Here is a 26,215-nt window from a genome sequence, read left to right on the forward strand (position 1 = left end):
TATAATTATGGTTATCAATCCCAACACTCATGGCCGCAAAGAGCTTAAGCTTCTCTCCCGACTCTCAGAACCATCCTAGGCCCAGAATTAGTACTCAGAGAAAGCCCTATTTTATTTATGTTACTCTCCATCCTCTATCCCCAAATCCACACAGAGCAGAAAGGGGCCTTAATCCTGGTCCTTCTAAGTTCTGAAGTGACCACACAGAGGTGAACACAGCCAGTGCCATGTTTTTGGCCAGCTCAGGCGTGTTTTTCTTTTTTCTTTCTTTCTTTTTTAATTGATTGAGTTGCCAACTTCCAGAAACCTGGAGATTTTTTTTTTTAAATAAAAATCTGGAATTTCAGCTTCTCTTTAGAATTTAAAAAATCTGGGAGCTGGGGCACCTGGGTGGCTCAGTGGGTTAAGCCTCTGCCTTCAGCTCAGGTCATGATCCCAGGGTGCTGGGATCGAGCCCCACATCGGGCTCTCTGCTCAGCGGGGAGCCTGCTTCCCCTACCTCTCTCTCTGCCTGCCTCTCTACCTACTTGCGATCTCTGTCAAATAAATAAACTAAATCTTTAAAAAAAAAAAAAAATCTGGGAGCACTGACATATTCTGACAAGGCATAATAAGTGTGCTGGTAAATGCTGAAGACCCAGCTCGCCAGGAGAACGAAATGCTCGATTCGTAGGATTTGCCAGTTTCCATTGTGAGAGGACTCCCGTCACGCCTGATTTCGAGCCACTGATGTGAAATGCACCCAGCCAGCACCTGTGGCCCAAGCAAGTTGAGGGTTCTCAGTCCGAGAGAGTGTTCCAGCCGGCTCTTTGACTTCCTGCTGCCCCCAACTCCTACCGAGTCCAACAATCCAAAGGCAGGGAAAACCATACATTGCCACCGGGAATGAGAGAAGAACTCCGCGGTTTTGTAACTTGCGAAAGTCTCATCAAGAGACAGGGCAAGAGCCCCTGAATGGAAGCACCAACAGGCTGGCCAATGCAAGAGATGGAAAGCCTGACTACCTTGTGTGTGTGTGGGGGGGTGCGAAGTGCAGGGACCCCCGCAGACCCCCCTCACCCAACCGCTTACTGCTCCCAGATCCACCTGGAGATGAAGGTGAGCCATGGAATCAGTGGATGGTGTGAGCTCCGTTGATGTTCCAGCCCACATGGACGGTGACAGCCTGTGGCATGGGGACAGCATGCTGGGGTGGGGAGGGGTGTCCTGTCAGGATGCACAGGCCAGCGGGAGCGGGAGGGTGCTGCTTCTGCCAGTTTCCCCACCGTGACCACCATCTGCTGCAGACACAGGGTGGTCTGCGGTGCCCTTGCCCCCAGAAGCATGTCGGTCAAGCTAAACCTTTGCCTTGTCCACACCCCTGCCCTGCCCATTCCACTCGCTGACGCTTAAGGAATCAAACTGAGGCTTAGGGGGACCGAAGAGTCCTTCCCAGCTCTGTTTTTCTTGTCCTGTCCTCTATACATATTGCTCTGGAAATCAAGGCAAAAGACAGGAGGGAAATTACGTGGTTGGGCTGTATGGAGCCCAGGCACAAACTGGGAGGCCAGTCATGCCAGTGTCCCAAGTGCCATCACCATAGGCTTCCTTCACTGCATAGACCCTTATACCGCCTTGTGGAGCTGGTAGCCGGGGGTGGGGGGGAGGGCCTGAGACCACAAGCTCCCCCGAGGCACTAAGTTTCCTAGAAGGAGGAGAGAACAGGTGCTGGCAAAGACTGCTTTGCTGGGGCACTGGGGAGGCTTTGGGCAAAGGCCGGGGGTCTCCCACTAAGGATGCAGCTCCAACTGGGGCCACCACAGGAGGCCACTGACTTCACTGTGGCCACTGACTTTCCTGCTGCTCAGCCCCTCCTTAAAACCATTGCCGAACACGGAGCCATTTCCCCTACAGAAGCTTCTAGAGGCTCCCTGCTGCCCACTGAAGAAGGCAGAGTACACGTCACGGCATCAGAGCCCGTCTGCTGTTTGCCTTGGACCCACCCCCCTAGCCTCACGTTCTTCTCTAGCATTTTACCCCTCATATACCAGATATCTGTGTCTAGACCTACACCCCGACAGTGGGGGCGGGGGCCCTGGGTTCAAGTTCTAACCTTGCCACTTGCTGACAATGTGTCCTTGGACAAATTACTTTTCAGCTGGTCTTCGGATTCTCCCCGCAACGTCTATCTATGACCTAAGTGATGATACGTAAGAAGTAGTTGGCACAGAAAAGAGTTTCAGCACGGGCTGTCTCTCTTGTCCCTTCCCCTCCCTCTTTCTGCTTGCTTCCTCTGTCTGTAAAGACCCTTACCCTAATCCACACCATCTCCACCTCTTTTAAGGCCCAGTTTCAACATGGCGTATTATTTAGCAGTCTTGCCCCATCCCGTGAGTCCGGAATCAAATCACTCCTAGAGCACTGGAGAGCGCTCATGCCCATCTCAAGAACTAAAGTTGACTTGTGAAGTTAGGGATCAAGTCCTATTCAACCGGGGGTCCCCTCCCCCTAGTTCTGAGCATAGCACTCACTGTGCTACAGGTGTTTCATGGAGGACACGATTTCTGGATGAGTTGAAAGACAAGTGGCCACACAGATGTGACCCATACATGACTTCCTTCCTTCAGCAACGGGCACCCTGAGAGCCTCGCTTTAAACACAATGAGGGGAACTGGACCGAGGGAGGTAGAGCCGCTTTCCCAGACTCAACTACGACAAGGAAGACGCTTCCAAAGTCCACGGCCTTTCCAAGAGCCGGGCCCTCCCATCCCGTCTGATCCTCTCCTCATCCCCAGGAAGCAGGTGGAACCTGTCACAGAGGAGGAAATGGAGTCCCATGGCCAGTAAATGGATCCACCTCGGTACGGACTCACAGGATGCCCGTATCCTTGCTCCGGAGCCGATTTTAGGGGAGGGGGCACGGAGTCCACGTGGGGAAGGGGACACAGAAGTAGATGAGCAGAGCTTGACAGCAAGAGGACGTAGGCTTCCACAGTGCATGGCAAGAAGACCACGGGGCTCCCCCTGACTTCTGGCCCCCATACCTGCACGGCAACCACTGACAGGACCTCCACCGAGATTCGGTTAAACTCATCGAAACAGCCCCAGGCACCAGTCTGAGCCAGGCCTTTGTAGATATTGCCACAAGACTGCAACAAAACGTACAAAGATTAAATTAGTCTCAGTGCTGGGCTCATCGTCGTGCATCTAAGTCAGTCCCCATCCTGTTTGTGAGAGATACTTTCAGTCCTCTCAAGACCACTGGTTTGAAAAACTCCTATTATAATTTCAAGGGCACTTACATTCTCAATGGCCACGGGCACCCATGTAAGTCATGGGATCAAACAGAACATTTTTAAGATACCTGGACTAAAATCCTTTAAAATGTCATCAGGCTTCCATTACTGTTGATTCTGTAGCTTTCAAAATCCCAGGAAATGGGGGCACCTGGGTGGCTCCGTGGGTTAAAGCCTCTGCCTTCGGCTCAGGTCATGATCTCAGGGTCCTGGGATCGAGCCCCACATCGGGCTCTCTGCCTGCTTCCTCCTCTCTCTCTGACTGCCTCTCTGCCTACTTGTGATCTCTGTCTGTCAAGTAAATTAAAAAAAAAAAATCCCAGGAAATGAATAAAATATTGTTATTATTTTTTGCACCATACAGACAAAAAAAAAAAAAAAAAAAAAGCCTTCCACTCAGCCTTTGGCATGCGCTGATAAAAAAAAGTTTATGTCTGTATCTTTAGATCCGGGCCCCAACTCCCAGGCCTCCCAGAGAGCTAGGAAGCTGGAGATAGACAGGGAAAGTGATAAGATCTGTAGAAAGTGGATGACAGGTAAATATTTTCAAATGAGAGCAAGAAAAGAATTTCAAAGGGAAGACGGCATATCTGCCCTAAAAATAAAAACCATCTGGGCGTTCGGTGTGAAGCAGTAAACCATGGAGTCATACAAAGGGGGAGGTCACGGGGGGACACTCCCAAGGCCATTGGCAAGGTGATGTCGCTAAAGCACTGGGCAAGTGGAAAAGCCCCATTTGCTTCCGTGATGAGGGTTCGCTGACCATCAGCGCTGTGCACAGCTCGTGCTCTAGATGCAGAAGGGCTCAGTCCCTCTAAGTGCTTCTAGCTAGGCTGTGGACAGAAGGCGTACAGACAAAACAGGTTAATTGCCACAGGACTAGTGGTTCCAATGGGCATAGTAAATGACACAGCTGTTAATGGCGTTCAGAGAGGAGAGTGAATTAAAGCACTTGCTAGCAATCAGTGTTGCCAAAGAGCTGAATTTCAGACAGTATTAGGACATTTCCCGAAGTTGATTTCATGGGATGCCAAATCCCGGAGACGCTGCTTGAAGAGAAAGCGTTTGGGTCAACTGAGTTTAGGAAACACCGCATTCTAGAACCCTCCTTTGCTAATTTACAACATATATTAGGATTTTAAGGGAAGGACTGGAAAGTCCTGCACCATGAAATTCGGTCAGTGTTTTAAGGCCAGGATTTTCTGTTTTCCTCATGGGACTCCTGGTTTTCTCAGGATGCATGCTGGCGAACATTCATGTAGTGGACAGAATGCAGGAAGGGGAGTCAGAAGATCTGGGGTGCTGGCATCTCACAGAACTGTATGTTGTCTTCAGAACACGCAGTGGGAATGCTGGATGATAAGTATCTGGGCAGGCAGAATGGGAAAGGATAGGGAAGAGTGGGTAAGGGCTTTCCAGGAGCAGTAAATATTATGGGCAAAATATGAGCAAAATCATAGTATGTCTAGGGAAAAATAAAGCTGTTGTTTGGGCTAGAAAGTTGAATTACAATAGGAGGTCATGGTTACGAAATCCTTGAATTATCAGAAGGGACTGTGGAGGTCTGTGGAGGTTTGGAGCAGAGGAAAGCAAGATTAAAGCAACATTTTAGGAGAATCGATCTAACATCCCATAAGCTAGCCTGTGAAAATGATGGAAGGATAAGCCCCACTTTTCATTAAGCTCCCTGAATTAACGGATTCCTCTATTCATGCAATGGACACTTCCTGAGCACGTACTATGAATCAGGGACTGTCCTAGGTCATGTGGAATCAGCTGTGAGCAGGGAGACAAAGCCACAATTCTCATGGGGTGTACATTCTAGGGGAGAAAACAGACAATGACACAAAAAGAAGAGAAGGTCAGATAATGACAAGTCTCATGAGAGTCCTACAATGATACGGTTATTTCGGACTGAGTAGTCATTGATGGTCTCTCTGTGGAGGAAGGGATGTAAATCCCAGGCATCGTATCTTATAGGTGGATGTTATTCTTATTGTATTCATGAGTATGTGTGTGGGTATATATAACACCTGATATGCATATATAGTAATATATATTATGTCCATTACTGTCTTTGGCAACATATCAAATGCCACCATTACTTATGTGGCAGTTTGGGAATCAAAAGCCCATATCTTTGCAGATGAACAGTGGTTCTGAAAGCTTGTTAAAGATTCCATCACGTGGAAATCTGATATAGAAGACAAAAAAAGGGTAAGTTTCCATAGGTGGATACTGGTTACCCCCACACTTTACCCCGTGGGACTGAGTACAGCCTGGGACCCCACATCACCAAACTTTTTGATGCCACCCCAATAATAGGAAGGTACTATGAGCCTGACTGTGGGGTCACCTAGCACAAGACACTGTTTCTGGAATAAGGCCAAATGATCTGGGAGCTTTGAAAGACCTGCTGAAGGATGAATCAACATTGGTGAGTGATTGCAACTATGGGAGGAAGGACATGAAAATTCAGGGTGTCTAAGATTTCCACACTGGGCCACTGGAAAAATGGGAACCTTAGCATGCATGGCCTGGGGAAGCTGGCTGGGAGGAACATAGGGGTCAGCAGGAAATGTCTGAGAAAAGGGTGTTAACCAAACATGAGGGCATTCAAATGCCCTTCCTTCTAATTGGGAAGACTAGTTCTTGGGTGAGGCTGGAAGGTAGATTCTGGAGTCATCAGGACCCAGATAAAATGTGAAATTATAAAAAAGGATCAGAGGAGGAGACCCAGGAGGCAGGATCAAAGAGTTATCGTGGAATATAATGTTTCAGAGACTGAGAGTAGGTTTCTCAGGAAGGGATGTGTTTTATAGCATTGATGCCACAGAGAGGTCCAAAAAAAAAAAAAAAAAAGAAATCCCAGGTACTTTCAGGTTCAAAACCATTTGCTGCTTCAGCAACAGCATCTCTGAATTGAGGTCAAGGGGGACAGTACTGCTGGCATGACATAAAGAACACTTTAGTACTAAAATTGCAATGGCTTCCAGAGGAAGCGATTAGGTTTATGGGTTTTCCAACCAGATGCAACAGAGGGGAGCCATGACTTCACCTTTTCCCCAAGTCTCCACACTGTTCTGTGTCCACCCCATTACCTGATACCTACAGAGGCAGAAGGCAAGGTGAGGGTCCCTGACCACAGTCCATCTCTCCTCTTTACCCTCCCCTGTCTTACCACCCACCCCTCACCACGTCCACTAGGTATCACTCTGTTCGTTAAAGTCTCTCATTTTTTCTTTTCCATTTATACTACCCCAGCCTCTGGTGACTCACTGTCCTTGGTTTGAGTAACTGCAATGTTCTCAGCAAAAATTTCCCCCCTTTCCGTCCCTTCCTGCTCCCATTCATCTGGTTACCCAAGGAGTCTTCCTCAAATGCCACCCATTTTCGTCATGCTCCCATTTGAGTCCGGAAGCCCACAGGGTCTTCCTAACGGCCACCACTTCTGGGGCATGTTCTCTTCATGGCTTTTTGTCCCTCCCTCCTTGTGGAACCCCTATCTCCTATAATCTATCCTCCAGTCCATTCTCATGCACTTGGCTACTGCTCCATATTTATTGCTAACTTGTTCTCTGGGGATGTGGAAACAGGTTGTTGTGAGTGTCGTGAATGACCCGTCAGAACGACGCCTGGTGCAGTGTGAAATGGCTCTTCCTGACCCTCACTCCGTTCTCTCCTCGTCCCAGCTAAGCCCTGTGAGGACAGTTCAGGGGAGAAGGCAGAGCAAGGAGCAGGGGAAGGACCGTGATGCACAGGGAGCTTGGTTATATCTTTGAAGCTGATGTTCTAATGGGTTAGGCGGTGTTAAAATGGCACACACCCTGTTTGGACTCACCCAAACCTTACACAGCCTTGGGTCTCACATCCTCCAGGATGTTCATGACCAGCGTACTCTGTGTTCTTCCCATCTCTGAAGTATTCCAGGGATTAGAGTTTGTAGAACACACATTCTACATGCTATTTGGTATCTCCCCTAATTATTTCATATATCTCTATTGTCTATCCAGATAGACCAGGTTATACTTTGTCTGTCTCTGTATCTATCCATCATCTATCTATCATCCTGTCATCTCTCTCATTTCTCCCTCATTTATCCATCTACCTATGTGTATTCCTCTGTATCATGCATCTTTCATGATGCACACACATGCTGAACAATGGTGATACTCTGTAAATTAACTTGCTTGCTGGAGAGCATTTTGTGATGAAAATAACTCTAATCAGCTGGACAACAAAGGGAAGAGGAGGTTTGCAAACGGCTCAGTGAGGATGTTGGTAACATAGGATATTTGATGCCTAGGAAGAGACCGCCATTATTTTTCCCTACAGTTATCCCTATAGTTCTTGCTCTGATCTGTGTCTTCAGTAGACTCAACCAAAGCTTTGCACAGTCCAGACAAACTACGGATAGACCCCTCTTCTCATCATGTACTCTCAGAGGCATTGGTGGGGTATGAGGATTCAGCTGTAAGTTTTGAAAGAACTGGAGAAGATAGCCTTGGTGACTCCCTCACCATGGGGCCAACTCATTTATTTCTGTTTGCATGCCAGGCATCAATTTGAAGAAACCCTGCTGATCTCCTTCAATCAATACACCAGGTCTTCTACATCTAAATGAGTGTGTCCTCTGGAATGTCCCTCCGGGAGAATACACTTATTCAGCAAGGCTGCCTTTGCTCAACTATAGAAGAATCTAGAAACTTAATTATTAAAGGTTGAGTTCATAGGAAAAAAACCCACTTCCTTCTTTTAGCCTGACTTAAAGAGAAATATTACTTAAAAAAATTTTTTTTGAGAGAGAGCATACATGTGTGTGCACATGCTCACATGGTGGGGTAGAGGGGGAGGGAGAGAGAGCATCTTAAGCAGGCTCCCCACCCACCATGGAGCCCGACTCGTGGCTTGATCCCACGACCCTGAGATTGCAAGCTGAACCGAAATCAAGAGTCAGATGCTTAACTGACTAAAACACCCAGGTCCCCCCCCCCCTCTTTTTTTTAGAGAAATAGCACTTTAATGTGTTCATCAATAAAAGCAACCATGGTAAAATGTAAATTGTGTAGAATATGGGTAGGACGGCTGTTTGGCATCTGAATCCTCACTTTGTTTGCTTGCTGTGAGCAAACACGGTGGCTTAGGTCTCTGCAACTCTTTGCACAGCAAAATTTTCCATACAAGAGAAATTATTAAACTTACAGCTGATGAACCTCATTTAGACTTCTGTATGTTAGCTCACAGTCTCTAAAAGTATTCTTAAATTAAATTTATTTTGTACCCCATCTATGATGATTTACACATAAAAATATTTAATCTACTAATGCTAAGGCTTTATTTTTCCTCCCACTCTAAATTTATTTACATGCCATCCTGTTTCAAAAGGGACTTACGATAGTTTACCAAAATAATACAATAAAACAAAATGAAAATAAGGAGAAAGTGAGACAATCTTATTACACTTTAAAAAAAAAATAGAATCTATATGACCTCTAGCAGAATTTTGCTAGCTAAGAAGTGACCTATGGACCTCTTGTTCCTCTTGCTTTTCTCTAGGACACAGAACTTGGAATACATTTAAAAAAGTAAAAACGACGAGTGCCTGAATGAAGAACATTGGTCTTGCCCTTGACCTTCGTGGGTATCACTTGTTGGAGTGGAGGTTAATCTAGTCTCCTTCAGAAGTCATACCTACCCTTGTAAAAGTAATTTTCCCTTGTAGAAATACTGGGGAAATGTCCACTTTTCCAGAGAAGCACAAATTCGACTTCCACGTGAAGACTTCATGGGAGTCACTTGTGAGCCCTTCTGTGGTTCTAGGTCAAACAGTGAATGTAGGCCTTTGGATAGATGCTCAGTCTCTTCATCGTACAGGTGGCAAGAGACCTCAAAATGAAGCTCATTGGCTTACAGGGAGGTAACCAATCTCCAGGGATCAGAGATCCTCAGGTCTCCTGGGATGAAGCCAGCAGAGACCTCTGTGCCTGGACCTCTGAGGTGGGCCAGGGTGGCATGAATAAACCTGGACCCCAATGTGGGCTGCCACCCAGTTCCTAGTCCTGCTCCCCCACCGCCCCGCCCTGAGTTGAGGCGTACCTTGTAGTCCATCTGCTCCGAGCAGTTGAACACATACACCATGATGCCCAGTGCTCGGCCCAAGTCCTTGGTGGTCTCTGTCTTGCCTGTGCCTGCGGGTCCTGCTGGGGCTCCACTCATGGTCAGGTGCAGAGACTGGGTGAGGGTGATGTAGCACCTGGGAAACACAGGAAGTGGGAGGTCATTGCTAGGGCCCTAGGTGGCCTGACCAATGGCTCTGGCCCTGCTGGGTCCTGGGGAGATAGACCTCAGGTTCTAGGCCCTGGGAGACCCGACAGCTTTTGTAAAGGAAAGCCAGAGCCCCCCACTCCCACCTGTTTCCCTCAGCGCTGTGGGGAGAACTCTCTGAAGGGTCACCTGATCCTTCAAGGGCTCACTGCCAGGCCTTCTGATCTTGTACCTGCTCACTTCATCCCTCCGGCCCCAGTGCCCCAAGGTGTCTTCATGGAGAGCTACTCGCATGTGTCCATGCTACGTTCTGAATGTCTGCGTGCCCCAACCCCCCAGTTCCTTCGTGGAAATCCTAACCCCCAAAGACTATGATGTGGGGAGGTGGGGCCTTTAGGAGGTGATTAGCTCATGAAGGTGGAGCGTCATGAATGGGATTAGTGCCCTTATAAAAGAGGTTCCGGAGGGACCCTCTGTCCCCTCCACCACGCGAGCACATGGCGAGAAGATGGCAGCTATGAGCCAGAAAAGGGGTCTGTACAAGAACATGACCATGCTGGTGCCTTGATCTTGGACTCGCCAGCTTCCAGAATGGTGAGAAATCCATCTCTGCTCTTTATAAGCTACCCAGACTGCGGTATTTTGTTACAGCAGTTCAAGTCAACAAGGAGAGCCAGACACACTAGGACTGAGCTCGTTCCTCTTTCTTTCCCCCAGCTAGCCCAGCCCTTCTGGTCGACCTGAGTCATGTTCTTCTTCAACACAGCCGTCAATAGCCCAGCTGGTGGCTACTCACCCCTTGGGTCTCATATTTGACATGGTTTCCCCCACTTAGGAGTATTCCTGGACCTCTCAGGGGTGGGGAAGTGAGCAGATGCCCCTCGGATGAGCTCCTCCTCCACTGTATTCCACTCCAGCTTCCAACAATATAAGCCACACGCACTGTTCATCTAGATCTTCAGGAGGACATGAAGGTGGGGCCATGTCTCATTCATTGTTTCATCTCCAGAGACTAGTAGAGCTCCGGGCACATTAGGCCCTCAGTAATTATTGATGAAACAAGTTTATGAATGACAGGGTCAGTCATTGCATCTGTTTAACTCTCCTGTGACTATCTTTCCTAATAACAAAATAAAATCAGCTTTAAGCTTCTTTCTGGTACTTCTTATTTTTTGGGTTTATTTACTTATTTTAGAGGGGGGGAAGAGGCGGGGCAGAGAGAAACTCAAGCAGACTCCTTGCTGAGCATGGAGCCTGACTCAGGGTTCAGTCCCACAACCCTGAGATTAGGACCTGAGCCAAAACCAAGAGTCAGATGCTCAACTGACTGTGTCACCCAGGCCCCCCTTGTTTCTGGTACTTTTAAAAAGGACTTGCCTTTCCACTTAGTTGGAAATGTGCCTTTGGGTAATAAGCACATAAAAAGATGCTCAAAACCACTAGTCATGAGGGAAATGTGAGTCGAATCCACAGTGAGATACCACAATGCACCCACGAGGATGACTGTGGTCAAGAGTGTTGGCAAGGACGTGAAAAAACTAGGAAACTCATACACATTTGTGGGGATGGAAAATGGTACAGCTACTTCGGAAGACTGTTCGGCAGTTTCTTAAAAAGTAAAGCTTACTGGGGCAACTAGATGGCTCAGTTGGTTGGGCATCTGACTCTTGGTTTCTGCTCAGGTCATGATCAATGGTCATGGTGCTGAGCCCCGAGTCAGGCTCCACAGTCAACAGGAGGTCTGCTTGGGATTCTCCCCATCTGGTCTTACCCTGCTTGCACTCTCTCATAAATAAATGAATCTTTAAAAGAAACAAAAACCAAACCAAAACAAAACAAAAATGTAAAGCTTACCGTATGATTCACTAATTCCCCTTCCAGGACTTTGCTGAAGGGAAATGAGCGTTTATGTTCAGATAAAGACTTACACAGAAATGTTCCTAGCAGCAATATTCTTAACACCAAGAACTGGAAACATCCCAAATGTCTGTGAATGGCGAATGGGTAAACAATGATGTGATGTATCCACCCAGCAGAATACTATTCAACAATGTAAAGGAATGAAGTACGTATGGATATATGTTACAAGAGAGGGAAGCCTTAGAAGTATTATGCTAAGTCCAAGGTGCAAAATATCATGTAGTGTATCACTTCATCGATGCAATGTCTGGAAAACAGAGACAGACAGCAGATCAGTGGCTGCTTGGGAAGAGGACTTGGGATTGACCAGGAAAACGGTGATGGCCAAGTTAAAAACTGGATGTTGGTAATGGTTGTACAACTCTACAAATTACTAAAAGTCATTGAATCGTGCATTTGTTTTAGGATTTTAGGTAATCTCTACACCCAGCATGGGGCTTGAATTTATTATAATCCCAAAATCAAGAGTCACGTGCTTCACTGACGGAACCAGCCAGGCGTCCCTGAATTTCACGCTTGTGATGGAAGAACTGTAGACCTTGTACATTATATCTCGAGAAAGCCGCTAAAAATGTGCCATTGGCCTAACTTTTCAAAACCTAGCAAATTAATACCCAGGCTCTCCACCTGCAGGCTAGACCAGGAGGTGCTGTCCAAGGGGGCCTCCAAAATGAATTCTGTTTCTGATTCTGATGTCGAGAGTTCACCTGAAACCCCAGGCTAACGCCCTTCATGCCAGATGGGGATTGTGTCTCCACTAGAACCACACTGGGTTTGAAAAGACTTGAAGAGAGTCCCTGAATTCTCCTTTAACTGAGCACAAAACTCCCGTACGTATTTCAGCCTTTGTATGTGAAACCCAGGAAAGCAGTTCACCCAGGTAGCTTGGTCATCACAGAGGCCTGCACACAGCATTAACCACAGCTGCCCTCGTGGGCTGGGTTCTGCCTCCAGACTGGTTCCGGTGCTGTGCACGCCTCCCAGCCTCACGCTTATGCCAGAACTATCCAGGGACTGCTACAGCCCTGTATCTCCCAGGAGGAAAGGCAAGAGGACTGGCAGAATCCCAGCCTCCTGCCCGCTCCCCTCCCCACTCTTCCCCAACCCATCTCTGTCCTCCTCTGCTGGCTGGAGAGCAATCCCAGACCTCTTCTCTCTGCAGGGCAAGGCTCTCAAGGAATCTGGGAATCTAGAAGCACAAGGTTTCACAGAAATAGAATTTGCCCAGAATCGGGAAAGAAATCCTTGGAACTGGGTGCCCATCTCATTTTGAGCTTCTATGAGCTTCTGATTATCTCCAGAAGAAGCACTTGGGGGCGGGGGGGGGGGGGTACAAAAAACAAAACAAAACGAAACGAAACACAAGGAACATCTTTGTTCCCATAATAGCAGAACTCTAGAGCTAGAAGGGATTTCTGAGATCAGCTAATGCAACACCTTTGTTTTATAGATGGGAAACCTAAGGTTCAGGAAGGGGAATCGGGCTAAGGTGCTCTAAAGAACTCAGGCACGGACCGTGGGCCTTGAGCCTGGGCCATAAGAAAAATACAAAGGAACGATATTTCCCTCTTCTGCATGAGGATTGCCATTATCTTGGGCCCCTGGCCAGCAGGCTGTCCCAGCCTTAGGGACACTGGCCCCTGCTCTCACATTCCATCTGGGGTCTTGTTGGCTTGTCCATCTCTAACCTCAAGCCATCTGCTTCAGTCTGTGTCTGTTTTCCCACGGAGGATGGTGGGTCACACTACCGTGGTCTAAGGCAAGGACTCTGGAGTCAGACGGAGGTCAGAGTCGCCTCTACTACAAAGTGAGCAACTCGACCAGGATCGCAACCCTTGGTGCCTTTCAAAAGGTGTCTCTGGAATCCATCACGTGGGTTTGGCTTTGCACCAAGTTCAGTACCTTTGCTGCTTTGAACCAATAGCGACTGTGGGAATGGCAGAGACTCCTGCAGGAGGCGCTCTCACCTGGCCGACTGGGCCCAACACGCCTGCAGATTAATTTTGTCTGGTTGTTCCTGGACACGCAGACCCTCAGGGGTCTGGCTTCTTCACCAAGTCAAGCTCTCTCCCATCAAGTCCTTCGAAGAGGACCACAGAGTCTCTTCCCCCAGCAGGGCAGGATTCCAGAAGGCGGCCCCTTCCACAGCGGGCCTGTGTAATTGTTTGAAAGGCTTTCCTGGTATCAAGCGAAGTCAATCTTGTTCTCTTTGGGCAAATGACTTCTACAGGTCTTATTCTTATCTCTCCCGGCAGGCTTTTGTGAGGGTAAGATGAGACAAGAGATAGGAAGGGGCCTTGAAAAGAGAAGGCCAATCCAAGTTTAAGGTATTATTTTTTAAGGTAACAAATACATACAATGTAGCTTTTCTTTTTGGATACAGTTATTCAATCGGCAGCTTAGAGAAAACATCAAAGCCAAGGCATTATGATTTCAGCTATAAATAGCCTGTTGCTCTCCCAGAAATGTGGTCTGACTAATCTTAGAGCTGGTGAAATCATAGTTGGTTTGTATTCATTTTCTACTGCTGTGTAAGAAATCACCATAAACTAAGTGGCTTAAAATAACACTCTTTTATTGCCTCCCTCTTTGAGGTCAGAAGTCCAAGTGGCTCCTCTATGGAGGGTCTCATAAGACCAAAATCAAGGTTATCAGTTGGCTGAACTCTTATCTGAACACTCTGGGGAAGCATCTGCCTCCTAACTCACTTAAGTTCTTGGCAGAATGAAGTTCCTACCATTTGTAGGACTGAGGTCCTTGTTGGTTGCTGTTGGGCATAGGATGGCTTGGCTCCTGGAGGCCATGCTCCCATCTTTGCATATGGCTCCCCCCGCCTTTAAAATCGACAAGGCATGTCAAAGTTTTCTTGGGTTTCAAATCTCTCCGCTCTTCCCTTCTGTCCTCAGCCAGGAGAAAGCTCTGCTTTCAAGGTCTCATATGGTTACCTTGAATAATTTCCTTCTTGCCATAAAACGAAACATGATCATGGGAATGATACCATGATATTTATGGCTTTCACCTGTACTCAAAGGGGAGAGGCTCATACAAGGGAAAAGGTCACTGGAGATCACGTTCTTGGAATTCTCCCTACCACATGGTTCAGTAATCATAATTGTGGAATGAACGTGGATGCCAACAATCTCTCCCTGGTGGGGGGGCCTCTGGTGACATCAGCAGGACTCAGGTCCCTGCTGTTTGTTATTGCTACTGACAACTTGAATGAAGACATAACTGATTATATACGAGATAGTCTGATATTCTAAATAATCTCAACAGTTGAAAATGATGGGGTTGCCCCAACAACATGAGCTTTAGGAAGGATAAATGTAAATTAATCTTTGAGGGCTTGCACATACATAGAACAGGGTAGAGGGTAGAGGTGGTTAGAGGGCAGTCCACAGAAAAAAGATCCATGGCTTTTAAGAGGTCCCAGGCTCAAAACGACAAACACCATCAACAGAAGAAGACTGTCCTCAGCATCAGCCTAAAACAAATCTGTCCCTCTGATAACACTTGAATATTTAAAGTTCGAACGCTGTCCTCAACCTAGATGCCCCCGATTCTACGATCTGTTTCTTATGTCATTTGGTTCTGAGATCCTTCCTCACCCAGGGCTCATCTTTCTCTTCGCCCACACTAGTTGGTAAATGTTGCTCTCAGAACATGACAGAAAGAACTGAGAGCATTGGCTGATACGTGATCTCTTTAGCGAAGATGACAGCACACTGGGGCACCGGGGTGGCTCAGTTGGGTAAGCATCCAGCTCTTGACACAGCTCAAGTCATGACCTCCTGGGTCATGAGACTGAGCCCTGCCTGGGGTTCTGCACTCAATGGGAAGTCCGCTTGAGGATTCTCTCTCCCTCTGCCCCCCCCCCCCACCAAAGGAAATAAATAAATCTTAAAAAAATAACAACATACCTAGTATGAAACCTGAGTTGGTACAACTATGCTTTATGCTGTATGTCTCGAATACAAGTGGACATTCTGGAAGTAACTTAGAAAACTCAAGAGAATCCGAAACAAAATTCTTCAAATTTGTCACAGAGGGTAGTAGATGGGCAGAATAAAAGATGAATTTATAAAAATCAGTGTTCTCCTAAATGCGAGTGAAAAGAGGGATAAAGAAAGATATGGTGAAATTAAGCAAAGATTTCTTAGCCACAACACTTAAGCATGGTGCATAAAAGACAGCCAGATTGGACCTCATCAAAATTAACAACTTCTGCACTTCCAAAGACACCATCGAGAAAGAGAAGAGGTAAGCAGGAGACCGGGACAGGATACTTACGAACATGTGTGCAATCTAACAAGAAGATTCAAAGAATCTTCTCAAGGAGAGGACAAAGAGATCAATCAAACAGTAGGCAAAAGATTTGAATGGGATTATGCCAAAGAGGATCTCCAAATGGCTAATGAGACCATAAAAAGGTGCTCAACATCTTTATTAGGGAAATGTCAATTAAAACTCTGACGAGATACTACTTCCCATCCACTCAATGGTTGTAATAAACAAGACAGATAACAACAAAGTTGTCCAGGTTGTGGAGAAACGAGGACACTTCCACTCCGCTCCTAGTGGGGGCGTGAAATGATTCAGCCACTTTGGAAAATAGCTTGGAGGCTTCCCAAAAAGTTAAACATGAAACAGTGGTACCACCTAGCCATTCCCCTCCTGGGTGTGTGCCCAAGAGAAATGAAAACTTACGCCGACACAAAGACTTGTTCACGGCAGCATGATTTTTAATAGCCCCAAACCAGAAATAACCTCAGTGTCCATCAACTGGTGCCTGGATAGACAAAATGTGTCCTGTCTATAAAAAGGGATGTTATTCAGAAATAAAAAGCAAAAGATTACAGACACATGCTCTATCACGGACGAAGCCCCGGGACTGTGCGTAAATTGAAAGAAGCTGGAAATGAGGGGCCACACATCGTATGGCTCCATTTCTAAGAAATGTCTGGAATAAGTTTAAAGAGACAGAAAGTGGGTTGTCTGGGGCTGGGGACAGGAATGGGCACATAAACGGGCATCTGGAATCTTATCAAGGAGGATAAAAATGTTGTAAAATTGATTTATCGTGATGGTTACACCACTCGGTAAAGTTGCTAAAAACCATTCAGGGGCATACTTGGACAGGGTAAAACTTTTTGATGCACGAAAGAAACCTCGATCAAGTTGTTTAAAAACATATATTGTGAAAAACCACCTTATATAGCAACAGCATTTTAAAAAACACCTAGTGATAATATAAAATACTCAAAACCCATATAGCGATACTTAGATACTTTTCTGATGTAACTGCAAGATATTCAAACATAGTTCAAGATAGGGAGCAACATAAAAATATCACATATTGTAAAAATGGTTCTTCCTTCCAAATTAACTGGAAGATATTAAGGCTTGCTGACCAGAACCTTAGCCATTTATATTCTGTAACTTGAAAAAAATGAGTCAAGTTCAGGGGTGCCTGGGTGGCTCAGTAGTTAAGCGTCTGCCTTTGGCTCAGATCATGATCCCAGGTTCCTGGGATCGAGCCCCGCGTCAGGGTCCCTGCTTGGCAGGAAGCCTGCTTCTCCCTCTCCCACTCCCCCTGCCTGTGTTCCCTCTCTCGGTGTGTCTCTCTCTGTCAAATAAATAAATAAAATCTTTAACAAAAAAAAATGATTCAAGTTCATTTGAAAAGAAATAGAAGAGCAAAGAAAATTATATATATATAGTACATATATAAAAGATAATGTGGGGGCGCCTGGGTGGCTCAGTGGGTTAAGCCTCTGCTTTTGGCTCAGATCATGATCTCAGGGTCCTGGGATTGAGCCCTGCATCAGGCTCTCTGCTCAGCGGGGAGCCTGCTTCCCCCTCTCTCTCTGCCTGCCTCTCTGCCTGCTTGTGATCTCTCTATCAAATAAAAAAATAAAATAGAATAAAATAAAAAATAAAAGATGATGTGGACCTTAACTATATAAATAGAACTCAGGATAAAGCCACAGTCTTTAAATAATATGGCATAGTGCTGGGCACGAAGATGAGACAGAATAGACTTTTATTTTTTTTTAAGATTTTATTTATTTATTTGACAGAGAGAGACACACAGAGAGAGGGAACACAAGCAGGGGGAGTGGGAGAGGGAGAAGCAGGCTTCCTGCTGAACAGAGAGCCCAATGTGGGTCTCGATCCCAGGACCCTGGGATCATGACCTGAGCCAAAGGCAGATGCTTAACGACTGAGCCACCCAGGCGCCTGAGACAGACTAGACATTTTGAGACAGCTTGGTAACTCAGAATTTTGGAAGTTATAGAGCGAACATCATAAATGGGTGAGGGAAATGGCATATTACTCACTAAAAAATGTGCCCATCAGTTACTTAGAAACCAAAGAAATAAAGTATTCCCTGCCATCGTTTCTGTGGGTGTTCTTTGCTCAGGATCGCACACATATGGTAAAAGCCCTCTGTCTACATGGCCTTCAATCAAAGTATCTCCCACCTTCCCAGGCGTGGGCACAAGGCTCGGGCTGGGCAAAATGATTGAGCTCACTGGCTCCAGTAATGGACACAGAGATTGACACGGGATCTAAATGGGACACATCAGAGTCCCCTCAAGGAGTCGGACCTATGGTGCTGAGAAAGACAGGGAAGGGATCCCTCTTCTTCCTGGACCAGGAGTCCCAAAGTCATGGGCATGGAGACCACCCTTGCTACCACCCAAAGAAAACCCATGCAAGAAAGAGGACAACGCTCAGACGGAAACAGAGCCATGATAGGAGAGCGTCCCGTTGCTGAGAGTTCCCTGTCCGGGCCCGGAGCTGCTACACGGAGCAAGCTAGACTCAAACGGGTCCTCCCTCTGTTTATGTTAGCTTAGGCTCGGCTTCTATCACTCATTACCAAAAATGTTTTGGTAAGAACACTCATCTAACTCAATGGTCAAAAAGTTTACCAAAGACACTGAAAAGTGGAAAAATAGAATAAACCACAATAAAATATAGTGAATATTGGGATGCCTGGGTGGCTCAGTGGGTCAAGGCCTCTGCCTTCGGCTCAGGTCAGGATTCTACGGTCCTGGGATCGAGCCCCGTGTCAGGCTCCTTGCTCAGTGGGGAGCCTGCTTTTCTCTCTGCCTCTGCCTGTCACTCTGCCTGCTTGTGTGTGCTCTCTCTCTGACAAATAAATAAAATCTTTAAAATATATAGTGAATATTAAGTTGATCTTGAAATGGCGGGGGCTTTCTAAACATGAAAGTAATAAAAAGGGCAATGATAGTTATAAATAATTCACAGGAGAGGAAAATCTCATAGCCATAAACACATAAAAATGCTCAAGCCTGTGAGTAATTAAGGAATCCAAATCCAAGTGAGATACTATACTGACATACAAAATTAATAATACCTTAAACAATAATACTGAATGTTGGTGAGGATGCTGAGAGGTGAACATTCTCATAAACGGCCAGCGAGAGTGGGAACGATACTTGTTTCAAGAATAATTTTAAAGCATGTGTCATCTCATTATCCTGCCTCCTGGAATCTCTCCTGGAGAAATAATGAGGAATATCATAAAGAAAAGTATAAGCAAGTTCATGGCAGATTCATTTTTAATAGTAAAGGCTTAGGTGTGACTCAAGCACTTCATACTACGGGTGTTTTACAGAAATGATGGGATGCTTGTGAAGAGACGGTAAATCAGCTCTTAGAGTGTTTCAGAAGAATGTTTCGAGAATATGCACATGATACAAGGTTATGTTTTAAAAAAAAAAAAAAAAAAAAGCAGGGACACCTGGGTGGCTTAGTCGGTTAAGCCGCTGCCTTTGGCTCAGGTCATGATCTCAGGGTCCTGGGATCAAGCCCCGCATCAGGCTCCCTGCTCACGGGAGCCTGCTTCTCTCTCTGCCTCTGCCTGCCACTTTGCCTGCTTGTGCTCTCTCTCCCTCTCTGACAAATAAATTAAAAAAAAAAACAAAACAATCTACCATTTTTTTTTACATAAAGCATATGATGGCAATTGCTATTTGTCAAAATCTCCAGGCAGAAGTTAACAGACTAGATATTAACAACGGTCCTCTCTGCGTGACTTTACGTCTTGGTTTACAGAGCACTAAGTTTTCTGATAAAAACTGCAGAAAAAAACTGGGAAAGCGCAGGACTTTTGCTAGCTGTGCCCTTCCCCAGCCGATCACCTTCAAGGACTGTTGGGTCAATTATATCTCACCTGCCTGCAGTAGTTCCTGAGAAATTAGAAGGTACTCTAACTCGATAAGCACTTGATTAAAACCGTACTTAGCACAGCGCAGGGCAGAAAGGGGCGGCTGGGTGTGAAGGTGACGGGAGGGGAGTTATGGGGGGTGGGGAGGTCATCCAAAGGTTGAGAAACAACTTATGTGAATTGCTTTTGTTCAGCCTGAAAAAGCATTTCCATTTAGTTCTTCAGCTTAGTGCTGGGCCCGAGCCCCGCGACGGTGGTGAAGCCACCGCACTCACTTACATATTCAGGTCCCATCCGGGCAGTGGGAAATTCCAAAGAAACAGGCATAATCAGTCGGATGTACTGTAATGCGGGGATGTTTTTAATGAATGTGCAAAGGTTGTATGGATCAATTGTCCATTTGATTAATTCCTCCGGCAGGAGAGAATTAAATGTACTTAGGCTACACACCAGCAAAGGGTGAATGCTCTTTAAAATGTGATTTTCTGTGCTAAGGCCATTTTCTTTTTTTTTTTTCTGGGCAAAACATTTCTTGAGCTAATAATGGAAGTCAATGAGAAAATAGAATTTTACATATAAATATTCACGATGTACCATTTTGTCAGAAAAGCAAGTAAGGTGCAAAACGAGGTCAAGGTCTATATAGTATTCACCATTATTTGCCGGAAATGTTCCTTTCTAGTTCTTATTTGCATTGTTCCATAGAAGGGGTGATAAATTCCTGTTTTAGAGATAATTCCTTGTCAAAACTTTACCCTCTCCCTCTCTCGAAAGCGTTCAGCATTAGAGTACTAGAGGCTTCTAAACCCGAACGAGGCAATTATCTTCTCCGACCCTTGGGCGGGTGTGAAGGCTCAGGGAAACAGAAAGTCTTGCAACTTTTTATCACTTGGAATGATAACGTCTGATATGTCTGTGGAAAGGAAGGAGATATGTTCTGACAGGTATAAGTCTCAGAAATCGTTTCACTGAATTTGCTCCAGGAGTGAATTTCTTGAATGCCTATCAGGTGCCCCACGTGGTGTTGGGTCCCACACGGCAGAGCAGTGAGTAGATCAAGGTCAATGTCACCACGTAACATATAGTCTAGGGCAAGAGATAGACATTAATCGAATGGCTCAAATATATAATGGCTTCATCATTCTGTTGCAAGTGATGTAAATTCCCCAACTATTAGCTTCTCCTCCAAGGCTGGCGGAAAAACTCACTGCCAAAGAGGATCCTGGGCCAGATTTCCTTCCTGCTTAGGGCTGGTGTCTTACTGAGAGTCATTATTAAGACAAAGACACATGAGAGGGTCCACTCTGAATGAAGTGTGAGGTGGGAAAACCTTTCCTTTGAGCCACACCGAATGGGCGCCTTGAAGGGACTGATCCCAAGTGAAGGCCAAGTACAACCCTAAGATGGCCAAACCCCCCAAGACCTGCTGTTGCCAACACTGTCCCAGCTGCAGAGAAATTCGTCTCTCAGAACAGATGTTCTCTGCCTTTTGTCCTAAGCTGGGGCCTGGAGGAGTGCTGGTCCCCAGCTCAGAGCAGAAGACAGAGTAGCTGTTCCTCCTCCTTTGGGAGCCAAGGCACGAGTCCTCCGCCCATCTCCTGAGTCAACCTCTTTTTTGATCCTGTCTATTCCCACAGTCTGAGTCTTCAATACTCAACCACCAATCATTCATTCGACATACTAATTTCAAGGTCTGCTAGGTGCTGGTGACACAGCAACGAACAAGACAGACAAAGCTCCTTGATGGGAAAGAGCTTCCATTCCAAAGGGAAATATAGCCAACAAACAAGCAAGCAAGGTCTTTGCAGAATGTGGGAGATGTTAGGAAGAAGGTAAACACTGGGAACCATCTTGGTTATTGCTGTGTGTGTGTGTGTGAGGAGGCAGAGTGAGGCGGGATTTTAGTAAGAGAGGTCGTGCAGGGTCTCCTCAGGTCCGAGGACAGAATGAAAGGATGAGAAGGTGACTATGGAACAGTGAGCATGGGAAAGGCATTCCTGGAAGAGGGAACCCCCCCATGTATAGAAAGTTCTAATTTAAGGGGATCAAGGAACAGAAAGGAGGCCAGTGGGGCTGGGGTGCAGGGACTGAGGTGTCGGGGCGGCACACAGGAATTGCTAGGTCCCACAGGGAATTCAGATTTTAGTCTAAGTGCAGTGGGGAGTGACCAAGAGACAATGATGTGGCCTCTGCGGGCTCCCCGCCCCCCAAAACGTGGCATCTAAGAGTAAATGTGGAAAGGTTTGAGGGGGACTCTGGGTGGAAGATCCTTCCAGGAAGATGAATTAAAGAAATGTACAGCATGGGGGCAGAGAGGAGAGATGAACCATGAGGTCTGGTTCTATGGATGATGTTGGGATATTCCCACATCCCATTTCGTCCCATGATCATGATTCCACTCAGCGTATCTTGGAAACACAACTGAGGATCTGACCAGAAGGCACGTGGCAAGAGAAAATTAAATAAAAGATGGCACTGATTCTGTGTGGCCATCCTAACCTTCACAGACGATGACAATGTCTTCACCAACCACAAGTCACTTACTTAGAGCAAGCCAGCCATTCAGGTACGTGACTCGGTTTGGAGAAAAAGGGATTTAGCGCTCAATGGAAGTAGAAGGGGAAAGGGTACGCACTCTTAGTAGATTTTACAGAAATCTCAACAGAGTTACAGTAGCCTGTCCTCGCTCTCCTCTGCCCAGGCTGTGCCATCAGATAAATCTTCTTAAAGTAGAGTTTTCATTGTTTTGCTCCTCTGATGAAGAATCTCCGATAATTTATCACTACTTACTGGGTAAAGAAGGTATGATTCACACCTTATATTCAGGATTCTTACCCAACTTACCAGGCTTATGACCAACCATATCCCCCCAAGTCAAGAGTCCACCCCCTCTTGCAGGAACAGGTCTTGAATTTTCCCATTTCCGTGCCTTTGCACACAAAATTCCATTTTCCAGAATGCTTGTCGGCCGTTCTTCAGCTTTTTGGGATCCTAGACCACTTTCACAAGTAATGGATGCCGTAGACTCTCTCACCAGACACAGTGACGACGCGCACACAGATTTCTGTACAATTTCATGGACCCTGTGGCAGTCATTCTAATCTACCGTGAAGCTGTTGGAGTCCTACACTTCCTCCCAGGTCCAGATCGGATACCACCCATTCCCTGGCACGTTCCCGGTCCTCTTCTTCCTGTGGTGGGCAGGATCTCTGGTGCTCAGAAGGCTTACAGCTAAGTCACTTGCTTGGAAATTGGTGGCAAATGGCTGTGAGTCCTATCTTACCTGGTCCTGCATGCTTTCCCCTTGGGCTATGTATATTTTTATCTGTGTAGGTCTTATTTCCCTCACCGGAATAGGAGTTTAAGGACAGGAAATGTTTTAGGCACCTTTGTTTGCCCAGTGACTACTTCGGGGACTGGTGTGAATTCATTCATTGAATGAATATGAATGAATGAATTCATTCATTCATGAATTAATATGAATGTCAGAGGCTACAGTTCTCCAAAAATTACAAGCTCCTTCATGGCAGGGACTCCCTGGTTCTGATCGGATTCCCAGCGTGAGAGGTGCTCAAGAAATGTGCCAGACGATTGGTAAGAAAATAGGAATGGGACACCTGGGTGGCTCAGTCAGTTAAGTGACTGCCTTCAGCTCAGGTCATATCTCAGGATCCTGGGATCGAGTCCCGTGTCAGGCTCCTTGCTCAGCGGGGAGTCTGCTTCTCCCTCTCCCTCTGCCCCTTCCCCCAATTGTGCTCTCTCTCAATAGAATAAATAAAATCTTAAAAAAAGAGAGAACAATAATAAGATCATCTACTGAGCACTTATGATATTTTGAGCTTCTTACAGCGTTACTGTCTTTTGTCCTTACAAACCTCATGTGAGGTGTGAGTTCCTAACTCCGTTCCATAGAGAAGAAAACCAAGAACAAGAATTAGGTCAAGCTTTTCAAGGTCAAGTAGCTGGTATGTGTTAAGAGCTGGTGTGAGGATCCAGGTGTGTGTGACTCCCTAGTCATTCCTCAAGACTAATCACAGATCCCTGATTTGCTTGGGGGTTCGTTCTGAGAAGGCCCCTGCCCTACACCTTTCCAGTTTGATTTTCGCGTGTGTTGTGTGGTGGGGCCTAACCCCCTTCACCTCTGCGGACAAGTAGCAAGTGATGGTGGCCTTGACCACGGCTGGCCTGAGGCAGACCACAGTCGGGTTCCCTGTCAGGGGGCTGATGCTCGTGCTCACCTGTCCGTCAGAGGCGTGATCACCAGGCGAGGCGTATTTCCCAGGTACTCGTAGGAATAGAGAAACTGCGCATCACAGATGTTGGCAAAGCAGTGTTTGGCCTCATCGTCCCAACGATGCCGCAGCTGGGACAGCCAGAGGAAGGCCTGAGCACTGTCCACCTGGAGAGAGGGTGCAGAGTACTGGGGGTGAATCACAGTCCAGCAGGGAGCACGGGGCCTGCAGGCCGCAGGAGACGTGGGAGGAGCCCACCAGGGCACAGAGACCACGAGCTGCTCTGACGCTGGGGGCAGCCACCATGACCCTCTCCCAGCTCTCCGGCTGCCACAGAATCTGCAACCCCCCACGTTTGAGCTGTATGTAAGCTTCTCCCTTATGCCACTGTTCATGGCGTAGCTGCCCACCAAGGGGGACCCTCTTGCAGATCTGGGACTCACCTTCTGAGCAATCATCTTGGCCACCACATCCCGGGCGTGCACATCAATGGTGCATATGGTCATGATCTTCTGCCGGTCCCCCTTGGAGAGCTGGCCAATGAGCATGGTGATGAGGGTTTTGAGCTGGGCCACTTGCTTCTTGTAATAGTCCTTCATGGCGTTCTCATAGCCTTCCTCCAGCCTGGCAAACGCGATGCCCACCTCTGTGGTCCACCAGATCTGAGTGCAGGTCAGGGCCACCTGTGGCATGAGGAGCCACAGTAAAGCCATCGCCAGGGCTGTCTCCCAAACCAGCCCACTCATGCACCCCCAGTGAAAGCCAGAATGGAATCGCATGGGTGACGTGAGCCCCTTCCCTCCCTCTTCGACTGCATCTTCGCCATATTGTCAAAGAGTTTGGAAAGACGGCGCTGGACCTATGAAGGGAAACCACGCCAAAGGATTGGACGATGTGTCCAGAAGATGCTCATTAGTACTGTTCAGAGGTCTACTGTCTGACAGCCATTAGAGGGTTGGATACCAAACATTTAGAGGGAAGCTTGTGGGAATGATGGTGGTATGAGGTCAGAACCGACTGAATTAACCTCGACTAAGCAAGCCACTTGTCTCCATCTCCTTGGAGATGGGAAGTGGTTCCAAGTGGGGAAAGCGCAGTCTACTCTTGAAAAAAAAAAAAAAAAATGTATTGTTTGGTTGAAAACAACCAAAGAGTCATTCTGGTCAATGTCAGTGGTTTTTAGAAATCGCTACACCGATCTTTCCATTTCTACAGCCCAGGTGAAGCATCTTTCCTGTTCTCGGGAGCTTAACAATATGCTGACTGACCATCTCAAGTGCACTCAGACTTTGTTCTGCTATTCTTGAACCTCTTGTGGTCGGAGTATTCTAGCTTAGCAAGCCAGCAATGATCGCTTGCGACATATTTTTGCTTGTCTGTAACGCTTTTGCTACATGTATTTTTTAATTCTTAAAACCTATCACCTTAAAAAGCCTACTTTTGAAGATCAAGGTGAACTTCAGCAAAATTCATTGTGGTCAACAGGACTGCTGTCTTTCAGAGGTTTGAAATAAATAAATGGGAAAAGGGATTTGAATAAACATTTCTTCTGTTTGCTGAGAAACTTAAGATGGAAAAGGCAGAATTTTTTATTATTCATGGTGGAGAATTTAGACACATCGATCATCTGTTGTATCATTTGATCTGGAAGACACTGTTTCAGAGATCTGTCAGAATAGCAGGAGGCAACACATTTTCTTGGCCCAAAATTCTGATTCAGGTAAATAGGAAACCTGACAGGAATGATTCCCTTTGTGAAAAAGAGAAACCCGTCATATAAATGTACCCTTCTCTCTTATATCTGATTTTGCCTTTGGGTTTAGATGCACGGTTCTGCCTGCGCTGTGATCTTATTGGGATGGTCTGAATGTGACATGCTAGCTTCACAGTTAAAAGAATATTTCTTCCCTTCAGCAGTACTGACTCCCTTTCTTGTTTCTTCTGTTTGTCTACACTCGCTGCCAAGTCTACACTCGATGCCAACATTTTGCCACCTTCCTCTCCTGTCTCCTCCCCCTGGTGCCATGACACCACCTGGCACTTCCCTGAAATGGCCGCACCAAGTTCATGGACGCCCCTCAGCCTCTTTATTTTGCTTTATCTCTGCCAAGCACACGGCATGACTGACCTCTCACCTGCTGCCGCCGATTTTTTGGGTTTCCATTATGATCATTCCCTGCTTTTCCCTCTATCTAAAAAGGCACCGTTTCTCATTCTGCTTTACCCGCCCCTCCTTGCCGACCCCGTCTTTGCATGATGCTCTAGGGGGTGTTCATATCCACCTACATATTTTCCAGAATGAGGGGAGGCCCTCTCTGCTCCTAT

General features: G+C 46.6%; 1 protein-coding gene across 2 annotated transcripts in view; it reads right to left on the reverse strand.

Moving 5' to 3' along the window:
• DNAH9 (dynein axonemal heavy chain 9) overlaps positions 1 to 26,215 on the reverse strand; it is a gene marked incomplete at its 5' end in the record, with an annotated part of 326,297 nt that overhangs the window by 205,202 nt on the left and 94,880 nt on the right. For both annotated transcript variants that reach the window (XM_080827022.1, XM_080827021.1), the window contains 4 exons: positions 3,024 to 3,128; positions 9,372 to 9,528; positions 23,897 to 24,057; positions 24,334 to 24,573. In XM_080827022.1, coding sequence (XP_080683148.1) covers positions 3,024 to 3,128; positions 9,372 to 9,528; positions 23,897 to 24,057; positions 24,334 to 24,573 — 663 coding nt within the window. The remainder of the gene's footprint in view (positions 1 to 3,023; positions 3,129 to 9,371; positions 9,529 to 23,896; positions 24,058 to 24,333; positions 24,574 to 26,215) is intronic.

This window comes from Martes martes (assembly GCF_963455335.1).
Source record: "Martes martes genome assembly, chromosome: 16".
Classification (NCBI taxonomy): Eukaryota; Metazoa; Chordata; class Mammalia; order Carnivora; family Mustelidae; genus Martes; species Martes martes.